General features: G+C 45.9%; 2 protein-coding genes across 4 annotated transcripts; both read right to left on the minus strand.

The window, feature by feature from the left end:
* Nucleotides 1-11: 11 nt before the first annotated feature.
* On the minus strand, nucleotides 12-15,496 carry LOC6531486 (pikachurin). 3 transcript variants are annotated; one of them, XM_039372199.1, is made up of 15 exons: nucleotides 15,249-15,496; nucleotides 8,910-9,312; nucleotides 7,129-7,245; nucleotides 5,646-6,477; nucleotides 5,290-5,432; nucleotides 4,877-5,223; nucleotides 4,630-4,819; nucleotides 4,437-4,573; nucleotides 4,158-4,375; nucleotides 4,011-4,086; nucleotides 3,797-3,949; nucleotides 2,309-3,732; nucleotides 2,146-2,247; nucleotides 1,890-1,993; nucleotides 12-1,829 (listed from the first exon to the last, which is right to left on the minus strand). In XM_039372199.1, the coding sequence occupies exons 2-15, from the start codon at nucleotides 9,043-9,045 to the stop codon at nucleotides 1,675-1,677; spliced, it is 4,134 nt and encodes a 1,377-aa protein (XP_039228133.1). In that variant the 5' UTR covers nucleotides 9,046-9,312; nucleotides 15,249-15,496; the 3' UTR covers nucleotides 12-1,674. The 3 variants fall into 3 exon arrangements, with proteins under 3 accessions (XP_039228133.1, XP_002092285.1, XP_039228131.1); XM_002092249.3 differs by having other exon boundaries at nucleotides 5,290-5,408; nucleotides 14,984-15,496; XM_039372197.1 differs by having other exon boundaries at nucleotides 14,984-15,496.
* A 1,949-nt stretch (nucleotides 15,497-17,445) lies between these two features.
* On the minus strand, nucleotides 17,446-19,025 carry LOC6531487. The gene is made up of 6 exons (XM_002092250.4): nucleotides 18,789-19,025; nucleotides 18,589-18,714; nucleotides 18,383-18,529; nucleotides 18,104-18,221; nucleotides 17,875-18,044; nucleotides 17,446-17,735 (listed from the first exon to the last, which is right to left on the minus strand). The coding sequence occupies exons 1-6, from the start codon at nucleotides 18,985-18,987 to the stop codon at nucleotides 17,566-17,568; spliced, it is 930 nt and encodes a 309-aa protein (XP_002092286.1). The 5' UTR covers nucleotides 18,988-19,025; the 3' UTR covers nucleotides 17,446-17,565.
* Nucleotides 19,026-19,200: the final 175 nt, after the last annotated feature.

Raw genomic sequence — 19,200 nt, forward strand, 5'->3', positions numbered from 1 at the left:
ACAAAACAACATTTATAATCGTTTTTTAATTTATTTTCTGCAAACCAATGTACGAAATTAAATATCTCAATGCTGCGATCTTCATTTGTTATATAAATAAGCTACATTGAATGTCGTTTAATTTAGTTTTACATTGATTGGTGGTTGTGATTTCTTTATTCATTTTACGCCATTGTTTCTATAGTTTCTCATAGTCATATATAGTTACGCATATGTGTTTATGATGTATATATAACTACATACGTGGTTGTTATCTCATTAAGCTACAAAATTATACTCATAAGACGAATACAAACGATTCCACCTTCTTAGTTTGTTAATTTTATTTACCATTTACCATATACCATACTTTGTTCGCTCTTTTACAATTGTTTCAACAGGCTATTCGGATTAGTTGTTTGTCTCGCATTTAAAAATTTCGCTATGGGATTGTTAAATTGCTTTGCGTTCGTTTTTTGTTTGGTTTCCATTAGCTAGTTGTTGTTGTTGTTGTGGTTTTTGTCTGTTGTTTGTGGTTCTTGTCAGTGTTTAACTGTATAGTATAAATTGTTAAAAATCGCCCACAAGTTTCAATTCTGGCTCAGCGCGTTTTCAAGTGTTTAAATAGTGTGTTTGCATTGGTGTTCTTACGTATGTCTTAAGTATCTTTGGTGTCTTTAGTATCTTACGATTTTGATATAAAAGTTCATATAGGCAGGCGTGTGTTTGTGAGTGTGTTTTGTGTTTTGTGAGTGTAAGTGTGAGTGTGCCGACTTACAAGCTAGTACACGCTACACATTTATTAACTTACCACTTAATATGTTTGTTACCTCATCTCATCTTATCCCACTTCCTCCCATCTCGTTTCCGGTCTTTGATTCGTTCGTTTTTGGACTGGACCTTCCAAGAAGTGCCAAATAGTACAGAATGTACAGTTATACAGTTTACAGTTCATAGTTTAAGGTACAGCTATGCGAAAAACGAAAGAATTGCCAATTTGCATTTGTAACCTTGTTTGTTCCTGGAGTGCTTGTCAGTGTGTGTGAGTTGTCGTTGTTGTATGTTTGTGTGTGTGTGGTACAAAAAGATGGCAGCTTTGCATATAAAGCGTAACGGTTCGTTCAAAAAAAGCGACCACACACTAAAGTACCTCGATACGTTATTCGTTAATCGTTTGTCGTTACGTTAATTTCGCAAATTGCGCCAAATGGACAGCTCGGTTACTCAGATTTTTGCGCTCTTGTTTCATATTCTATATGACCTACGCCTCCCGATATAAATCCTTTGCTAAAGTTATATATAAACTATTCCGATCTGAAGTATTGACAGTCACAGGCTCTATAAGAAGCGTGCCTTGGTTTTCGAATTGGTTTCCTCTGCTTTAAATATATATATGTATATATATATATATATCTATTTATGCCTTTTTGTATATACTCAATATGCGTGTATATAATATGTAGTATGTTTCCCATCTAGATTTAGTTCGTCTTCTCCTCCGTCTTGTGGTGTAAAAAAATGTTTCTCATTCTAATTCTGCGTTTTCGATTTCTCCCTTTCTCTCTCTCTCTCTCTCGGTTTTTTGGTTTTAAAAGCGTATTTGTACAAACACAAATCGACGAAGGACATTTGTGTGGTTTAACATATAATTTAAACTAGTCGATATCAAAAGTCTTGAGGCGTGCGTGCAGCGTTTCATAGGAGGCCCGTCTCCACATTGTGCTCCGTTCCCAGCGTATTCGGATCGAAGTTTAGTTTCATTTCGCCGGCCAGGACGATTTCCGAGATGCAGCCGACGATGCCGCTGAAGTAGCGCTGGTGCGTGAAGTATCCCACATCCGGCATTCCACCTGGTAGAAGGATATCCTTTAGTATGCTTTATCGAACTACCATATCTTGTAGATACCTACCCACATACAGACCGGTGTCCGTGTTCAGCTGGCGGAGTTTACCCGGCGTCCGGAAAGTGACTGTCTTTCTACCATCCACCTCTAGATAGCCTTCTTGAGAGTTTCTGAAAGAGTGGAGTTTTGGTTAGTTAGGAGCTGTACTTTGAAGTACCAAGATCAGGATTTTAGGCTTTGGTCTATTTGAAATATAACTTTTTGAACTTATGTACCCTTGCTAATAGTGAAGTTCTTAAAACATAATAGATTTAGTGCTCACCTGATGGCTCTCACGCGATGCCACAGGCCATCGCTGACCTTAGTGCCATTGAAACGGATATCAACCTCTCCAGAACCCAAATCATAGCGGAAGTGTAAGTACCTTTATGGGAATATAAATGATATTAATAAGTGCTGAACAGAGATCCCATCTTTCCACTCACCCCTGTTCGATGCCCAGCGAAAGGTAGTCATCGTGTTCCTCCGTCGTTCCCTGGCGTCCCGTCCACAGGATCACGCCGTTCTCCGAATGCGTCTTGATGCGCAGATTGAGGTCGATGCTGTAGCTAATCACCTGGCTCATGGTGTCCGCGTCATTGTAGTGGAAATAGCTGTCGCTGCCGGCGAAGCAAGCTCCGAAATTCTTGCGTACGCCCTGCACCTGCGACTGGTGCTCGGCGGACAGGTCGAACTTCTTCAGAAGACTCCAGTCGGTGTGGGTCTGCGGTGTGCTGGAGGCATGCTGTTCCGGCTTGACTTCCTCACCGCCCTGCATTACTGGCGTCAAAAGCTCATCGTCGTTGTAATCGTCGCTGTACTGAGAGGCGTCTTCGCTGGGGGAACTCCCTTCTTGACTGGCTTGAAGTGGGAACTGGACCTCTGCCTTCTTGTGACTGGAGTGCGTATTCGAATTGGACATGATGCGCTTCATGTCCTGGGCCAGTTGCTTGCGCTGATACTCCTCCGTTCCATCAGAGGCGTCAAAAAGGGACTCATCAAACACAAAGGCGTTGGCATCATCTTCGTTGTTGTCACTCGACTTGGGGTTACCCGGGTTTCCATCCTCAAAGGCCAATGGCATCTGACTGGCCGCCATGGCATCGCCGTACTCCTGCTGCTGCAGACTGGTCACCCAATCGTTGTTGTCCTCGAAGGTGAGGATATCGCTGTCGGGGTTCGTCTGGAAACTCTCGTAGTGGGTGGGCAGGCGACTCAGTTTGCGGGTGAAGGCTGCATTGGGCTTCTGGTGGTGCTCGTGCTTGCTGGCATGGTGCTTCCCTGAAATCCTCGGCTTTGCTTTAGGTGGGCCAGCGAAGATGGAAGTGGAAGTGGCTGGGGCAGTGGTAGTCGTCTGCTGATGCTGCTTCTTGAGCTCCCTCTGCTGCTGTTGCTGCTGCACAAGACGGAATATGATATCATCTTCGATTTCCTCGTTGCTTAGCGCCCCCGCAGTGGCGTCCTCTGTCCTATCAGGAGATTCAGGAGCCTCAGTGGTCGTGGTGGTGGTTGAGGTGGTGCTTGTGGTCGTGCTCGTGGCAGGGGTTGGCTTATGCAAATTCCTGTGCTTCTTGGAATGCTTCTTGTGCCCCAAGCCAGACACCTTCTTCGCTGCCTCTCCATTGTCCTTCGTCTCGAGGACCTTGGACTTGTGGAGGGCCAGCTCGGGCAGCTGCTCGGGCGGCACCTCGGCGGCCTTGTTGCAGCGCTCATTGTGGATGCTGCAGCGGCACTCGTAGCTCTCCATTTGAGGCACGCACTCCGCCAGGGGGCCGCACGGTCGTGCCACACAGGCGTGGGGGCAGTTGCCGATGTTGCTGCCACCCAATGCCTCCGCCACAATGCCCAGCGAGTGGCCATTGATGTCGATCTGTAAGTGACGAACAATGGTAGACAATGGGATTGAATGCGAAAAAGGGATTTGCACCACTCACCCTCTGGATGCAGCCAACGAAGAAGGGTTTGTACTTGAGGTCCAGGGGCAGACGGTCCACGTGGTTGACGCCACCCACAAACAGATTCTGGTCCAGCGACAAATGCCAGAAGCCGTTCGATGAAATGGTCAGGACCTCCTGATGCTTATCCACCTGAGGAATTGGAAATCAATAGGTGGGTGAAGGAAGTTGATGGACCGTGGAGACTTCCTACCTTGAGCACCGCCAGCCGAGCTGTGCGAGAGATCTTGATGGTGTGCCATTGACCCAGACTGAGGGAATGTTCGCTCCTGGAAAGAAAATCCGAACATTTCATTTCAAATGTTTCAAAAATGTAACCTAGTGTGGCTGGAATACTTACCGCACTAAAGCTGGCCCACTGCCGAGATCAAAGGCGAACTCCACAAAGCCGTCGTTGAGGTAGAGGGCTATAAAGTCTCCTCGATGCTCTGGACCTGAGTACAGGATCAAACCATCCGCCTGTTCAGGCTTCAGGGTCACCTTTAGCTCCAACCAAATAAGAGCACTATCACCCAGTGGAGCGTAGCGCAGGAAAGATGAGCCATTAAAGGCGGGAACCTGAGAAATGGGAAGTATATGGATCACCGAAAGGCGAAAAGATCTTTCAGGGAACACCCACCTGTAGATCCATTCGAATCTCACACAAATCTCCAACGAATCCTATAGGACATAGGCATATGGCGCCCTGATCTGAAGGTAGGCACTTGCCACCATGCTGGCAAGGATACCTCACACACTTGTCCGTTGAACAGTCCTCTGTGGGATGTTACCAATATAGAAGGCTGTTTAGAGCACTATTAATAACAACTTACGTATATCGAATCCATTGATGACATCGCCCAAGGGATGCTCTGTGAACTTGTAGTCATGCTCGTTGGCCACAAAGCGACGAATGCAGCCGGCGAATCCCTCGGCCAGAGGTAGACGCTTGGCCAATCCAGTTATGTTGCCAATTCCTCCCAGAAAAACTGGTTCCCGGAATGTAATACGCGAGAATAGACCCTGAAAGAGTTGAACTCATTTATAAATGGATTTCCAAACTCTGAATAGAGAACTTACATTGGATCTTCCCTGGACCTTGGTGCCATGATTCAGTACCAGCCAGGCATCCCATCGATGACGGTAGATGATCACCGAGTTCCATTCGTTCAGCAGGATGGTCTCCCGAGATCGAACGCTGCCTACGCCGGAACCACAGTCAAACCAGAACTCCACAAAGCCCTTGTTTAGTAGCAGGGCCATAAAGTCTCCGGTGAGGTCATCGCGCTCTCCGCTCAGCAGGATAATGCCGTCGAAGGACTCTGGACGGAATTCGATGCGCAGTTGAACGTGCTTGTAGGCGCCATGGAGCGCCGGAAATGCTAGCCAGGATCTCTTGGCGAAACGCGGAACATGGGCTCGTATATCTGTGGGTGTTCATAAAGTAAGCAAGTTAAGTTTAATACGATTTGGTCCTTCGAGGATGCACTTACCTTCCTGACAGCCAGTGCCCGTTTTGCCAAAGGGACAAAGACAACGAGAGCTGGCGGCAGTTGCCTCCAAGGCACAGATTCCATCGGAACCGCAATCCAAATTGCATGTGGGAGTGCTCCTGCAGTTGGATAAGTCGATTAAACTACATTAAATTAGTTTTAAAGTACTTTGCCCGCTTTGACAACCCCCAATGTACGCAACTAAGTTCGTACAATTTCTGCATACCAAAGTACGACATGCCCAACAAAGAAATGCTTTTCGAGAGGCCAAAGGATGTCGCCCATCCAAATTGGCTAAGGAATTTCCACAGCCCAACAACCCCAAGCTAAATATACAATAAATTTGTATGACCCACCTGTCTGTTGTCATGGCTGCTCCCACGGAAGCCGGTTCCGCTGCTGATATGTTCTCGAGTCGGTTGCTCTCCCTCGGTCGGTTGATATGCATTTGGACCTTGTTGCTGGTTACGTTTGGGTACTTCCTGCGGTTCTTGGCCGTGTTAGTATTGCTTGTCTGCTGATATGTTTGCGATTTGCTGTTGCTGTTGCTGTTGCGTCTTAAGTTTAATTGATTATTGTTGACATCGTCGTAGATGGACATGTCCGACTTATAGCCGTAGCTACCGTAGTCATCGCTGGCATCACCCTCGCCATAGTCCACATCCACTCGGCTCTTTGGCGCCCTGGTGGGCGATCTCCTTGTGGTCGTGGTCGTTGTGGTTGTGCTGGCGGGTGCCCTTGTGGTGCTTCTGCTGGGAGTCGGGGGCACTGAGGTGGGCAAAGCAGTGCTTGCCGCCTTGAAGTCGGCCACATCCTGCTCCTGGCCCTCGGACTCCGAATTGAAGTTGATGCTCTCCGCTGATATGTAGTAATCGTTTGAATTGACTTTCTGTTGCTGTTGCTGCTGAAGATTCAGCGATTGCTGCTTCTGCTCCTGTGTCTCCGAATTGCTGTCCTCCAGCTCGCCGTAATCGTAGCTGTCGCTCTCGGATCCGGACTCATCCTCTGCCTTCTCGTTGCCCGCTGGCAATGCGGATTGCGAGCCGGATAGGGCGAACGTGGACTTGGCCATCGCCTTGCCACCATCGTCGTTCGCCAACTTGGCGCTGAACGAGGCGCCCTTCTGGTAGAGCACATCCTCGTCCGATTTGCCACGCCCATCCAAACTGTTGGAAGTGGCGTTAATTACTGGAAAATCGAAATGGATCGGGTTACGGAATGCAACCATTTTAATTAAATTCAGCGAATGAGCGGGGGAAAATTTATGATTTTTAATACTTTAATTCCCTCAATAATACAAAAAAATCTGCAAACCAATATTATGTCAAATACAACTGCAAGCAACAATAAAAAGGTGATTCCACCGACATCTATATTATTATTTTAAATTAGAACGCGGCTTGTTCAAAAATAACTGATTGTATTCCATGTAAGTTTTTCAACACATTGTCGAAAACGCACAAATTACATGAAAAATACACGCCACACATAAAATAATAATACCGAGTAAGAACACAAAAAATATCAATTTGTCGACCAGCCCGGGGGGCAGCATCATTTTCGGAGCCGAACAATTGCAAAATTGCAAATTCCCCAAACAAGTCGTTTGCCGAAAATATAAATAACACCAGAGTACAGGGGGGCATTCAAATGTAATCGGGGAGCTCAGCCCGCCCATTTTGATGGCAGTGCCATCCATTACAGGTGATTTCCAAATAATAACCGAAATGCCAAATCAATTTTGTGGCCTGGCGCCACAGAGAATTGCATCTATGTACGACTATGCACATCTATCCTCCACGTACTCGTACGTAACCCCAAATCCCATCCTGAACGCACCTTGACAGCTGTAACCGTTCTTGTTCAGCTCGTAGCCCTCGATGCAGTCGCACTCGTACATTCCATCGTGGATCTCGTAGCAAAGCTGTTCGCAGGGGCTGGTGTGTCCACAGTGGCCTGTATTCCGTGGGTGGAGCGGGTAGAGCGGTTTTTAGTGGGATTGTTCAGTTAGCATTGTGGCATATAGATGGGAGCGATAAGGGGGCACTAAGGGGTGATAAGGGGGCACTAAGGGTTGATAAGGGTGAAGGGGGGCGACTTTCGGTCGAGCCGAGTCGTTTCAGTTCGGTTCATAATTTCAGTTCACTTCAGTTGAGTTTAGTTGAGTATCCCGTCTGCCTGTTCACGTCTACGTCTACGTCCATGTCTCCTCCGTTTATTCCTGTAACGAAGTGTGTGTGTGTGTGTGTGTTCCTGGGTGTGACCGACGTGTCCGCAATAAATTCTAATAAGCTTTAAGGACTTTGGGCCTGGTTTCGTTTCGGTCTGCTCCTGACTGTCGGGCATACGTTTTCCGTAATTTACTGCTGGCCATGGCAGCATTTCAAATGCACCTAACCACCTTTCCTTCACCATCTTTACCATCTGACCGCACAAATTCATAATGACTACTTAAATAACTCGGTTGGGCGATAGTTCTGGTTTTTTAATGGGTCGTAATGGAAAAGTTTGTCGTACCCAGTTCGATGGCAATTTAAATGGAAATTGCATAGGCATGAGGTGAATCAAAATCATAGCCCATTTGGGCTTGCATTCTTTGCCGCTCACTTGACACCGAAATTGTGCCAGAGCCAAAGGAGGAAATGGTTGGGAAAACATTCGAAGAAGGGAAAGGAGAAAAGTAAAACATTACAAGCATTACGCATACGCCCGAGTGGCCCGGCGCACTTACGTCACACATTGTATTAAATGGAACGAATGCAGAGGCACTTTCTGAAGATGGAGACACGAACACGTCAGCTACTCTGTTAAAGTGCCATCAAAAGGAGGATGGAACGGACACGGGCGTAGATGGCAGGATTCGCGGGCAGGGTAGAGGGGAGAAGGGGTTGCCTTTCTGGACAAAGCTTGTGCATGCATGCAGACTTGCTAGTTGATTAAGCAACTGTGGGGACGATTAAAGTGCACTGGACACAGAGGACGCAAGCACACAAACCCATTTGCATATGCACACAAGAGAGCTGGCTGCCGTCACACAGGACCTCCCCCCCCCCCCCACCGTTCAACCCCCTTGTTGAAAACTCCTTTGCCCGCCGGCCGTGCATTGCGTATTCAAATTGAAATTGAAAAATCGCATTTTGTATGCAATTGAAATCGAAGTGTCAGCAGCACACACATCAGCATCGTCGCCAATGACAGATTCGCCCCTATTGGTCCTGGAAATATGACAACAGCCATTGCACAACTTCCTAGCCCTCGTCCTCGTCCTCCCCCTCATCATCATCATCATCATCAGCCCTTCGGTTTGGGCTTGGTTTTTCTGGTTTCTGGGTTCTGCTGGTTTTTGGCCCCTACGCTTACGCATAATTAAGTCGCTCATTAATGTCAAATGCCGCACAATAGTGCCTCGTTTATTGATATGTCAAAATGGATGGTGGAGGTGGGTGCGGCAAGGTAGCGTAGGGCTCTTCAAAGTTGAATTGCCCCTGCCAAATATCGAACTTGAAGTGACCGAAAATTCCACAATTAGGCAGGGTCCTGGCACAGTCACATGGCCATGGGAACAGGGGGTGGGATTCATTAGGGGGGGGGTTCAGGGGTTCAGTTTCTGTCAAACGCACCTTGAAAGGCCGCCTCCTCCGGCTCCGGGATCGCACCCACTGCGATGCTGGCCGACGATAGTGATGCAAGCGCCAGGAGGAGCCACACGCAGACGACTCGGCAATGATGGTGATGGTGATGCTTTGAAGTTGACATGCTGCACTCTGTCCACAGGTGGGCGCAATGGGGCGTATACTTGATGCGGCAAAGGATTCCCTCTGCTTTCTTTCGGCGCTCAATTCAGTTGATTTCGACGACAGATGGTAGTGCTGCTCTGCTCTCTGGCGTTCCAGTTCTTATTGCGATTCCGAGTTCTTTGGCCATCAGCCAGCGGCGAGCATGGAGCGTGCATGCGTCTCGACGTTGCCTCCGCGACTGTTGCTCCTAGTCCTGCCGCCAGTCCCAGTGCCCGAGTCCCAGCACCTGAAAGTACCAGCACACACAAGAACACACACAGAAACGCGACACAAGCGCGCAATTAGTAGGCGGCAAAAGCAAAGGCAAGAGAGCTCAAGCCGACGCAAACGCAAATCAAGTGGTCATTATAATATAACCACAAATTGCTAAACACGCAGTGGCCAAATGGAACACCGCCGGGGAACCAGGTTTCGTGGATAAGGGCGCGGGGAGTAAGCAAGAAGTATACACTAAAAGAAAAGTAAGTGGAGTTTAAAGCAGGCAAGGTGTTAGTAAGTTAAGAAAATGATACGAAAACCTAGTTCCCAAGTGGTATTTATTAATTGTGAGATTTGATATATGATTTTATATGTTATACATACACATATGTATGTACATATATAGTGATATGTTCAACCCCTGTGTTCACAACCTAACAATAATAAAATAATATTAATATAATCACAATATAAACAGAGACCATTACACAGAACCATACTTAATTTTTCTGCCTGTAGACAGGAGCATAGGCTTGAGCTTTGGCATGATTCATGGCGTTAGTAAAATCAATAGGAGCCACCATGGCAACGCCGCCACAACAAACAGACAAAGCCCCACATCAAGCGTGGCCACTCCTACACATTACCCAAACCCCACCCATCAGGCACCACCCAGTCCAACCAGTCCCGCCCATTCCACCCACATCAAGCAGCCCACCTGCCAACTGGCGTCCTACCTTAAGCCAGATACTGTGTGGCCAAGTAATTAGAAATCAATACGAGCACAATTCGGCAAAGTGTCTACCCTGCATAGCAAAAGGGCTGGGCATGGGCATTGATACTTCCAACACGCAGCAGCTGCGTTAGTTGATGGAAAAATCGAAGACGCAAACATATCCAAAATTTTCTTTGCCCATTTTCGGGCCTTTTCGTTGGCCAATTTTAAATTGAAATGTCAGATGTCTGCAAGATGGAAGGAAAATGCGTCCAAATGTTGTTAGCTTTGGTGTCACACACAAGCACACACACATCTTCTATCTCACTCTCGCTTCCTTCTCCTGGCTCTCTCTCTGTGCCCCGTACTGCTATCTCTTTCGCTGGCATCGCACTTAACCCGTGCTCGAGAAATGTGTAGCATACTTACTGGGGCAAACATTGCAACCGCAGCATCTCCGCTGTTTCGGTTTTTCCTCTTCTATGCTGTGCTGCTCTGTTCTGTTCCTTTAGCCCCACTCTTTGTTTTTCTGACGTTATTTATTTATACTCTTTGGTGCCCCACTGGAGCATGAGGCATCCAGATTCAGGAAGTCCCCCAGACGACCGGATGTTTGATTTGATTAATTAAGCTAAACCAACTGGAAGTTGCTTCTATTAACTGTTTGTGCTGATGTTGCTTTATTTCGGTGTTTCATTCATTTACAATGTACTCGGTGCTAGATATAAATAGATGAATGTGATGCATTACTTTTAAATAAAGAATGGGTTTTCTTTAGATGAACCTTTTGAAGATACCAGTTTTTTGTCCATTAAACGTTGAATCTTAACTGAAATCCTTCAAGTAGGGACTTTTATAAATTTTCTTACAAAATTATATTTGCAAAAATATTGGTTGATTGGTTGGTCGTATTATTCAATTTCAATAAGCTAGGCAATTTAATATTGCATTCATTCTAGATCATTAATCTACCGATCTGTAAGCTTTGAGTAGTACAACAGAATAACAACTTTTGGGAAGATAGCTTGTGTCTGAAAAGGTCCATATGAATCACTTTTAATGGATTCCAAAGACCTGCAGTCCAAAGCGAAAGGTAGTGTAAGCCTGCAATCGCTGTGGGAAACCCTCGTAAGCGTACTATATATTTTTATGGCAATTTTCATATGCCTGCGCTTAAAATCGCGTTGACTGCCTGCGGCCTCGGGAGGTTTTCCCCAACCTCAACCCCCTTACCCCCCTCCATCACCATTCCCTTTGGGCCTTTCCTTTGCTGCATTAGTGTGTGTGCGCGTATGAGTGGGTAAGCACTCGCAATGGTTGTGCGTGCAAGAAAAGTTTTCGCTTTTTTTTATAAGTTTGACGTAAGGGCTAAAAAACCCATCGCCATTCCGCACTGTCTCAAGTTGAGTCAGTCGAGGTTTCGTTTTTCGTATTTTATTTATTTACTTTTTTTTTGTTTTTCGGGGGCGACCAAATGTTGCCGTATTCATTTATATCGATTTTTCCACCTTGGCTATTTACCCACACTCCCCACACACACATCCACACAGCCACACACACACATGCACGCAGACGGTGCAGAGAGGTTGACATACTACCCACATACTTCTTTTCTTTTTGTACGTTTGTATCTGCACACTCGGTACGTTATATTTTCGCATTTCTTTCATTCGGGATTTCCCCACTGCCAACCCGTTTTTGTAGTGTTTTCTCCATTTTCAATTTTTTTTGTACGTTTTTTTGCATTTTTATTGCGTTTTTAATGGCATTTCTTTCCGGTACAACGCCTCCGAATGGCCAGCAATGTAGAATGTGGAAGCCCGTCGCCCAGAATTCACTTTTGTGTGGGTGCCGTACGGGGGATTTCCCGCTATCCGTTTTCCTTTTTTTCCCATTCAAAAGCTCAAAATGCATGCCGTCGATGTGTGGATGGAAAACTCATTATTCAGGTAAGCAGCGGCACAAAAACGTGAGCTCATTTGCCTGGAAAATGCGACCTCAGGAACTAATTAGAACGCATGGGTATCGAACTTCATAATGGGCAATCGTTCGAGAACGCGAGGCGTTTCCAACGTTCAACGTTCAACGTTCTTGTTCCCGACAATCGTCAATATCCATTGTTAACTTTCTCGTTTTGAGAATAAGTTGATCCACCCAATTAGCCTAATGGACAAAGATGAGTGCTCCAAGTGGCAGTGATTTAATTACACAATTAAAAGCTCATTGGGCAGCGGCCTTTCATCGTCGATGTCTGATATCCGATAGTTGGCTTTACGGAATCCATATTCGTTGCCCGGCTCATTTATCACAGATTACTGACTTTTATTCGAGTCGAGTGAAAGCTGCGGCATAAAGTTTATGCATCGTAAATCGTAAACTCAAAACTTTCGCCCACTAGATACTACGTGACCACCAAGTGAGGCGGAATTTTTCGTTTGCGGGGAATACTACCAGCGTATTTCAACCAGACCACAACAAATGATCAAATTGCTCTGGAGAGTCGCAAACTTTTGTCCACAGATATGCCCGAAAACTATGAGGTTTGCAGTGAAAGTGAGCCGGATAAGTGGTAAACGAATTATTTGCATGCACATAAAGTGTTGCCTGCTTTTGCGCTCTGGTCAAGTGTCCTTTGTGGCTGAAAAACGAAGGGTAAAAACCTAAGCCCCCGCTGCTTTTCAATTATTAAGGAGCGCTACTCTCGATGCCATGGCTAGTTTATTGATTCAAAAGGCAAACAAGGCCAAACAAAATGGCTTCCAGCGGAATAATATCCATGGCTGATGTCACGCAAAAACTTTCTACAGAAAGCCAATAAAGGGGAAGTCCCCGAGCGCACTGAATCGGAATCAGAATCACAACCTCAGAGCGGAAAAGTTAAGTTGGAAATGAAACGAAACAAAACAAAGCGGAGTGAAAACTAAAACTAAAACAGCAACAGCGAAGTACAATAAAAAGCTGGCCAAAAGAAATGGAAATGGAAACAGGAGCGGAAAACAGAAAACAGAAGCTGATTCTTATACAGCAGCCAAACACAAAGGGAAAACGTTGGTCCGGCAATAAATTGTGTTTTTATAAGGCAGGTAAATAGAGCACAAAATCCGTGGAGGGCCAATTGGGTGGCCAGCAACCACAGAATACACCAAATACACGGAAAACACAGACAAAAAACACAAGGCGCTTCCTGAGGGTAGGAACTCGAATCAACTCGATTCACGCATGCCACACTTCTGACTCCCCGAAAATGGCCAAAATGACAGGCCAGAGACAGCCGTGCGACCACAGTGGAGACACGCTAATTGGGCTAATCTCCGTCGCTATTCCTGCGCACTAAGGGGGTTTTAAGGGGGAAGCCCTAAGGGTACGACCTATTTAAAAGGGGAGGAGGGTACAAGTAAATTACTGTGTAATTTTATTTCAACACGAAATCTGATAAATGCGACCTTCTTAACAAGATTTTGTTATAAAAAATATTATCTAAAAGCACGAAGTCTTATGACTATAAACCCTAATCCAAGCTGCTCAATGTAGAAGTTATATAAATACATACAAGTTCATTACAAAAACTGAATGACACATATTGAGTACTTGATTTGTTTTTATTGAACTAAGCAACTAGCGAATGAAATGAATCCAATTCACTTCAAAAGCTGAGCGACTAGCAATATATGGTAAACTAATTGACAACTTTTGAACGACATGAAGCATTCGTTTATTATTAACTTCAGATACTATCTGAACCGGGTGGTTTAATTAACTTAAAGAATTGGATTACTAAAAGCAAATATATATTCAGTTGCAGCTTACATGTCAGTTTTTAGTTTTAGTTTAAATTTGATTCTTTTGTAAACAGTTCTTATAGTTTTTGGTAATCAAATAAAAGCGACAATAAAAACACGAAAATCAAAACAAAACCAACCAGAATGTTCAGTCATGTTGATAAAAACACACATGCTGTTTTTGAAGTATTTAATAAATATGATTGTATGATGCACTACGATGATAAGCAAGCCATGTTTGCAAAACAACATACTCGCAAAAAGAAAAACACAGACTCTATTTTCCGAAAGCAAAAAAAAAATTCTTTTAAGTCAGCCTGCTGTACACGAATCAAAAGTATGAATAAAATAAATATTTCGTTTTTCCGATGGATAGAAAATCAATAGCACGACATGTGTTATTTAAAAATTTATATGAATGCTCGGCTATTTTTGCTGTCGTTTTCTTTCTTAAGTTTTATTTCGTGCCAATCAAATCAAAATGGTTTTAATTTTGGGTAATGTGTGGCTTGAAGCGCACTATCCCAAGTATCCACTGTAATAGCCTTGAGGTTTGGCGCGTTTTTTTCATGGGGCTTATCCTGCCTGCGCTTAGAGTGCTAAGACATCGGCCCAACGTCGCACTAAATATATATCCTCCTATATATCCTGCTATATATCCTGCTGCATGCGGGACGCGGGCCTAATTTATGGCGAATTCGCAGGTGCGCGTTTTACTTGAGAGCTGTCAAAGACCGCGTTCCTTGCCACAACGGCAACAAAGGCAAAAGCAACAACAAAGTAATTTCCCCCGCAAGGACCCAAGGACTAAAACAAAAGCACACACACACACATACTCACTCAACTCGAGGGCGTGTGTGTGTGTGCGAGTGGGCGATTTTATGTGAGTGCTTCTGTGTGCGTGTGGGTGGAAAAGGGGAACTCCCCCAAGGACTTTTGAACTGCTGGCGATGTGAACGAACTGGTAATTATCAACATCATCATTGCAACTTTAGTTTGACCCAAAAATCGCAATAAATAAAAGTGGTGCATGTATGTATGTATGAGTGCGTGTTTGCGTGTACATATACATATGTGGGAGTGAGGGCAGTGGAGTGGCCACTTGAAGTTCGCTAGCCACATAAATTTCCATTATTTCATTTCGCAATTTTACGTCTGCTTAAAGTACACTCACACACACACTCATGCACAGATGAAATCCTTACGCTTGCTGTTGCTCCTGCTGCTCCTCTTCTTCTTGCTCAACTGCCTCTGGCTTCGTCCTCGCTGATTTCTGATTCCCTCTCTCCTCCTCCCCACTCCTCCTCTTCCACTGGCCTGTGCTTTATTTTTCGGCGTTCAGCGATTTTCGTGGTATTTACATTTACACACTCCTGCACACCCACACACTCTCACTCACTGGGGAGACTCACTCACACTCACACTGACACATTCAGCTGTCGTATAAGCTGACTTTCACATTGCACTTACGATTTTTCGATAGGAGCACTTGAAAATCGAAAATTATGGGGAAATTTCCACGCTGTGGCTAGTTTCCTGCAATGACTATATAGCTTATTCGTTGTGCGACGGTGTGTATATGTATTATTTTGGTTGTATCCTGCGAGCGGATGTCTGATGACGGCGGATACGGATGATTTCTGGCGTTTCTAGCGATTCCGTTTGTTTTCCGTGGAGCGTAACGTTTTTACACTCTAATTGACGGGAGACTACTGAGCGTATGGCAGTCGATTCGGAATGGAAAAGCCATCTGCCAAACGGAAGAGAGCTTGAGAAAGAGAGAGAGAGAGAGTGAGAGCGTCTACAGTCGCAGGAAAAAAACAAACCCACGCAGACATCTCGGAGAGAGCCAGACACGGAGTCCTTGGTCCCCGTCGTTGTTTTTATATCCGCTGTCCGATTATCCGGCCATGTAAAGAGGCGCCAATTCAATTCACACAGTTAGCTCGGCTAATAGGGTTGCAAGGATGATTTTTTATTTAAAACAGAGGATGTCTAGAAAGTTTTCTAAACTAATTTGAAAAAAATTGGATGAAACTTGCTTTTAAGTTAGATTGTTTGCTTTAAAGATAAATATATACACAATCCGAGTGTAAAATATCTGTGGTAAACAGTAATACTTACTTACTTTAAACCATATTGTCATTTTAAAATGGCTAATAAGACTTTACAAATTTAAGGATTTTAATCTGTAAAAATGTTTTAAACTCATTTATTGTTATTAGTAAATATCCGTAAATATACATACGTTTTATGCTTAGGGACCAAATATTTTGACGCCCACCTGACAACTCTAAACCAGCTCCGAAAGCTCCCTCTCTCCCTCGCTCTCCACTCCATAAAAGTCCAGCCTGGTGGGCTCTCTCGCAGGTGCTCTCCCACGCACGCAGGCGCTCCGTGAGAGCGAGAGAGCCAAAACAACAAGAGCGCAGTCAAACATTCCGGGCTCGCATTACAACAACAGACAGGCGAGAAGCTAACGGTTCAGGATGTGTGGCGCTAGAGAGCCGGAGAGAATGTTAAACAACATTTTGTTGTTGCCGCTGCCAGCGAGCCAACAGTTAACAGCACAATAAACACCTCCGGAGAGCCACATAGCCACACTTTAAGAGACATAAGCCCATAATGAACTCGGCGACGACACGCGTGTACAAAAACAACCCGGGACGCCTGCTACTTGCGGGGAGTGGGTGGGGCGGGTGGATTGTTGTTATTTGTGCAGTGGCCAGTAAGTCAGCTGATCAGGTTCAGGTTGCAAGGGCTGATGAAGGGTTGATGTTGGTGCTCGCCTGCCGAAAGGAATGATAAAAAAAGGAAAACATATTGGAGTGGGCACAGGCATGTCCAGGGGGCCAGGACCCCAGCCAGTGGCTAGCACCCCGCCTCCTCAGCCCACGATGGTAACCGAGACTTGGCAAGTCGGTTGTCGGCGTTGTTGCTGCATTGACAAGTCGACGTTACTAATGACCCATCGCTATTCATGACCCCCGACAAAGGGAACGACGTATGACATGGTTGTTTGTGTGTCTGGCTGCACCTGAAGAAATGTCTGCCTCAAAATGAGTCGGTACAATAGATCTCAAATCGATAAGAAGATTTAGACATAGATGGTATTCAAAAAAGGGAACAACAGGTACAAAACAAAGTACTTCTGTGATTAAGGAGGAGAAAGGATCTCTAGAGTATCTGCCAAAGGAATTAATGTTTCGCTCAGTGCATATGTTGCAGGCTTGTTGGTTGCATTGCCCAATCCCCCCGTGCAGTGCCATCCCCGTCGACATTCAGCAAATGAGGCATTAATATCCAGCCGGGGACCTCCTGAACCCAGAACCGAGAACCCAGAAGCCAGAGCCCAAAAGCCAGGCGGCGACCCCTGTTCCTTCCGATGGCCCTCGGGCTTCACAGCTCCGGCTTCCATGTTTTCGAGTATGTCAGGGCAAATATTAGTATTCCACTTCAGTGTGAGCATTTTGTAATGGAAAGTGTTGTCGTCGCAGCTCTCGTCCTGCTGCATATCCATCAGTCGAGCAACCAAGCGCAAGTAATGTGTCACATTACAAATGTTGTTTCCGTTCCGCCACTCTAAGTGAAGTGCATCCCACCCCACACCACGCCCCCATCGCTTTTCCACTATGCATTTCAATAACAAAAGTATTAACCACGCCACTTGCTGAAATCGACACAACCATAAAGCAATAAGCGCCACTTTATTAACTTATCAAGCAGAAGCAGAAATTATGGATGAGGTCGCTCTCTGGCGAGGGAGGATGTTCGATAGATTAGGGGCTTAGTGCAGCAGCAGCAGTGCATTTGTGTAGAAGACCAAGGCCAAATCGCTTATGTGCTCAGCCAATACATCGATGTCCTTCGGCGAGTCCCCCTCCAGCCAGCTGCCAATTTCCATTACGTTGCGCCAATTGACAAACTCATTGTAGCCAAACAGCCCGCAGATGGTGGCTGCGATGTCAGAGATATGTGGCATAGGCAAAGGCAAAGATATATGTCAGCGATACCAGCAAGGAGCCCATAGCCCATAGAACAGCAGCTGCAACAGCAGCATCACCACCATCACCGGCCCACTGAATCCCATGCTCACCTTGCTCCAGATACAGATCGCGATATGCGACTGGCAGCCCCAGGCTTCGGATGGCGTTCTGCTCGCGTTCCACCTCATCGCACTGACTCCTGGCCAGCAGTTCGTACACCTGCGGTGGACTGAGGTGGGGGGCACAGGCCTGATGCTGCAGCACGTAGAGCAGAAGGACCCTAGATGGAGTTATCATCTAGCTGTAGAAGTTTTAAGCAGAAGTTATGTGTACGCTCACTGGTGGGTTCTCTGGTATCCGTAGGCTGGTGCATCACTGGCCAACAGTTCCAGACAAAGGCCGGAGAGCAGCTTGCAGCCGGGTGGCTTCAATTCCACAATTTCCCGGAGGCAGAGGTCTAGCAAATGTAATCAAATAAGTTAAAATTAAACCCTTGGTTACTTATTCTAGTAGCTGCAATATATAAGATTTAACTATATGTTGTCAACTATTCATCGAATGAATTATTAATATTATATTAACACTGTATATAACACCCAAGAATTAGTCCAAACTAACCGGACTGCGTCCTGTTGAGCTGGCCCTCATTGACCACGGATGAGTAGACCTCGGCCAGCTGCTCGTACTCCCCATTGGCATCCAGTTCGCCCAGTTTCAGCGAGGGAGGCAGCAGTAGCACATTTCCCTGAAAGGCAATGCTGAGAACTGACCAGAAATTAGCATACATAAGTAATAATACGCAGTTAGTTTTGTAGCAAGCATACTCTCCCCGTGGACACCCTGCTCCCTGGACAGCAGTCCCGATCCCCTCCTGATGTGCTCCATCCTGTGCAGCAGATGGTAGTAGAGCTGCCGCTCGTAACGCGTGGGTGCCACGTAGCGCAGTTTCTCTGCAAAGGACGGGGCATAAATAAATACGCACATCCGTCATCCGTATCGCGAGTGTACGGTTCATTGGGCTCACGTTTTATCAGGAACTGCGAAAGCAGCAGGGCGAATGTGGAGCTGGCACTCAGCCGGCGTCCTCCGGAGAGGCCGTCCAGTAGACGGTAGATGCGGTGCGGCAGGACCTGGTCAGTATCCGATCCTGCTCCATGGATTGGCAGCAGGAAACAGCCGATAATGGCCAGTAGAAGAGCGTATTTTAGGACCACGAGCAACATGTTGTCGGCTTACCAGCCCGGAGTCGTCTACACCACAACTTTATCCTGGCCATCTACAAGTCACATCGGACCGCGTCTTTGATTTCGCCACTTCATGAAGATTAATTGAGTCGCATTTATTTCGCCGGCTGTGCGGAGGCTCTTTTATTCGTCCCCGGGGGTGCCAAGTATAAAGTTTCTTATATTAATCACAATTTACAGCTGAATACATTT

This window comes from Drosophila yakuba, chromosome 2R, assembly GCF_016746365.2.
Source record: "Drosophila yakuba strain Tai18E2 chromosome 2R, Prin_Dyak_Tai18E2_2.1, whole genome shotgun sequence".
Classification (NCBI taxonomy): Eukaryota; Metazoa; Arthropoda; class Insecta; order Diptera; family Drosophilidae; genus Drosophila; species Drosophila yakuba.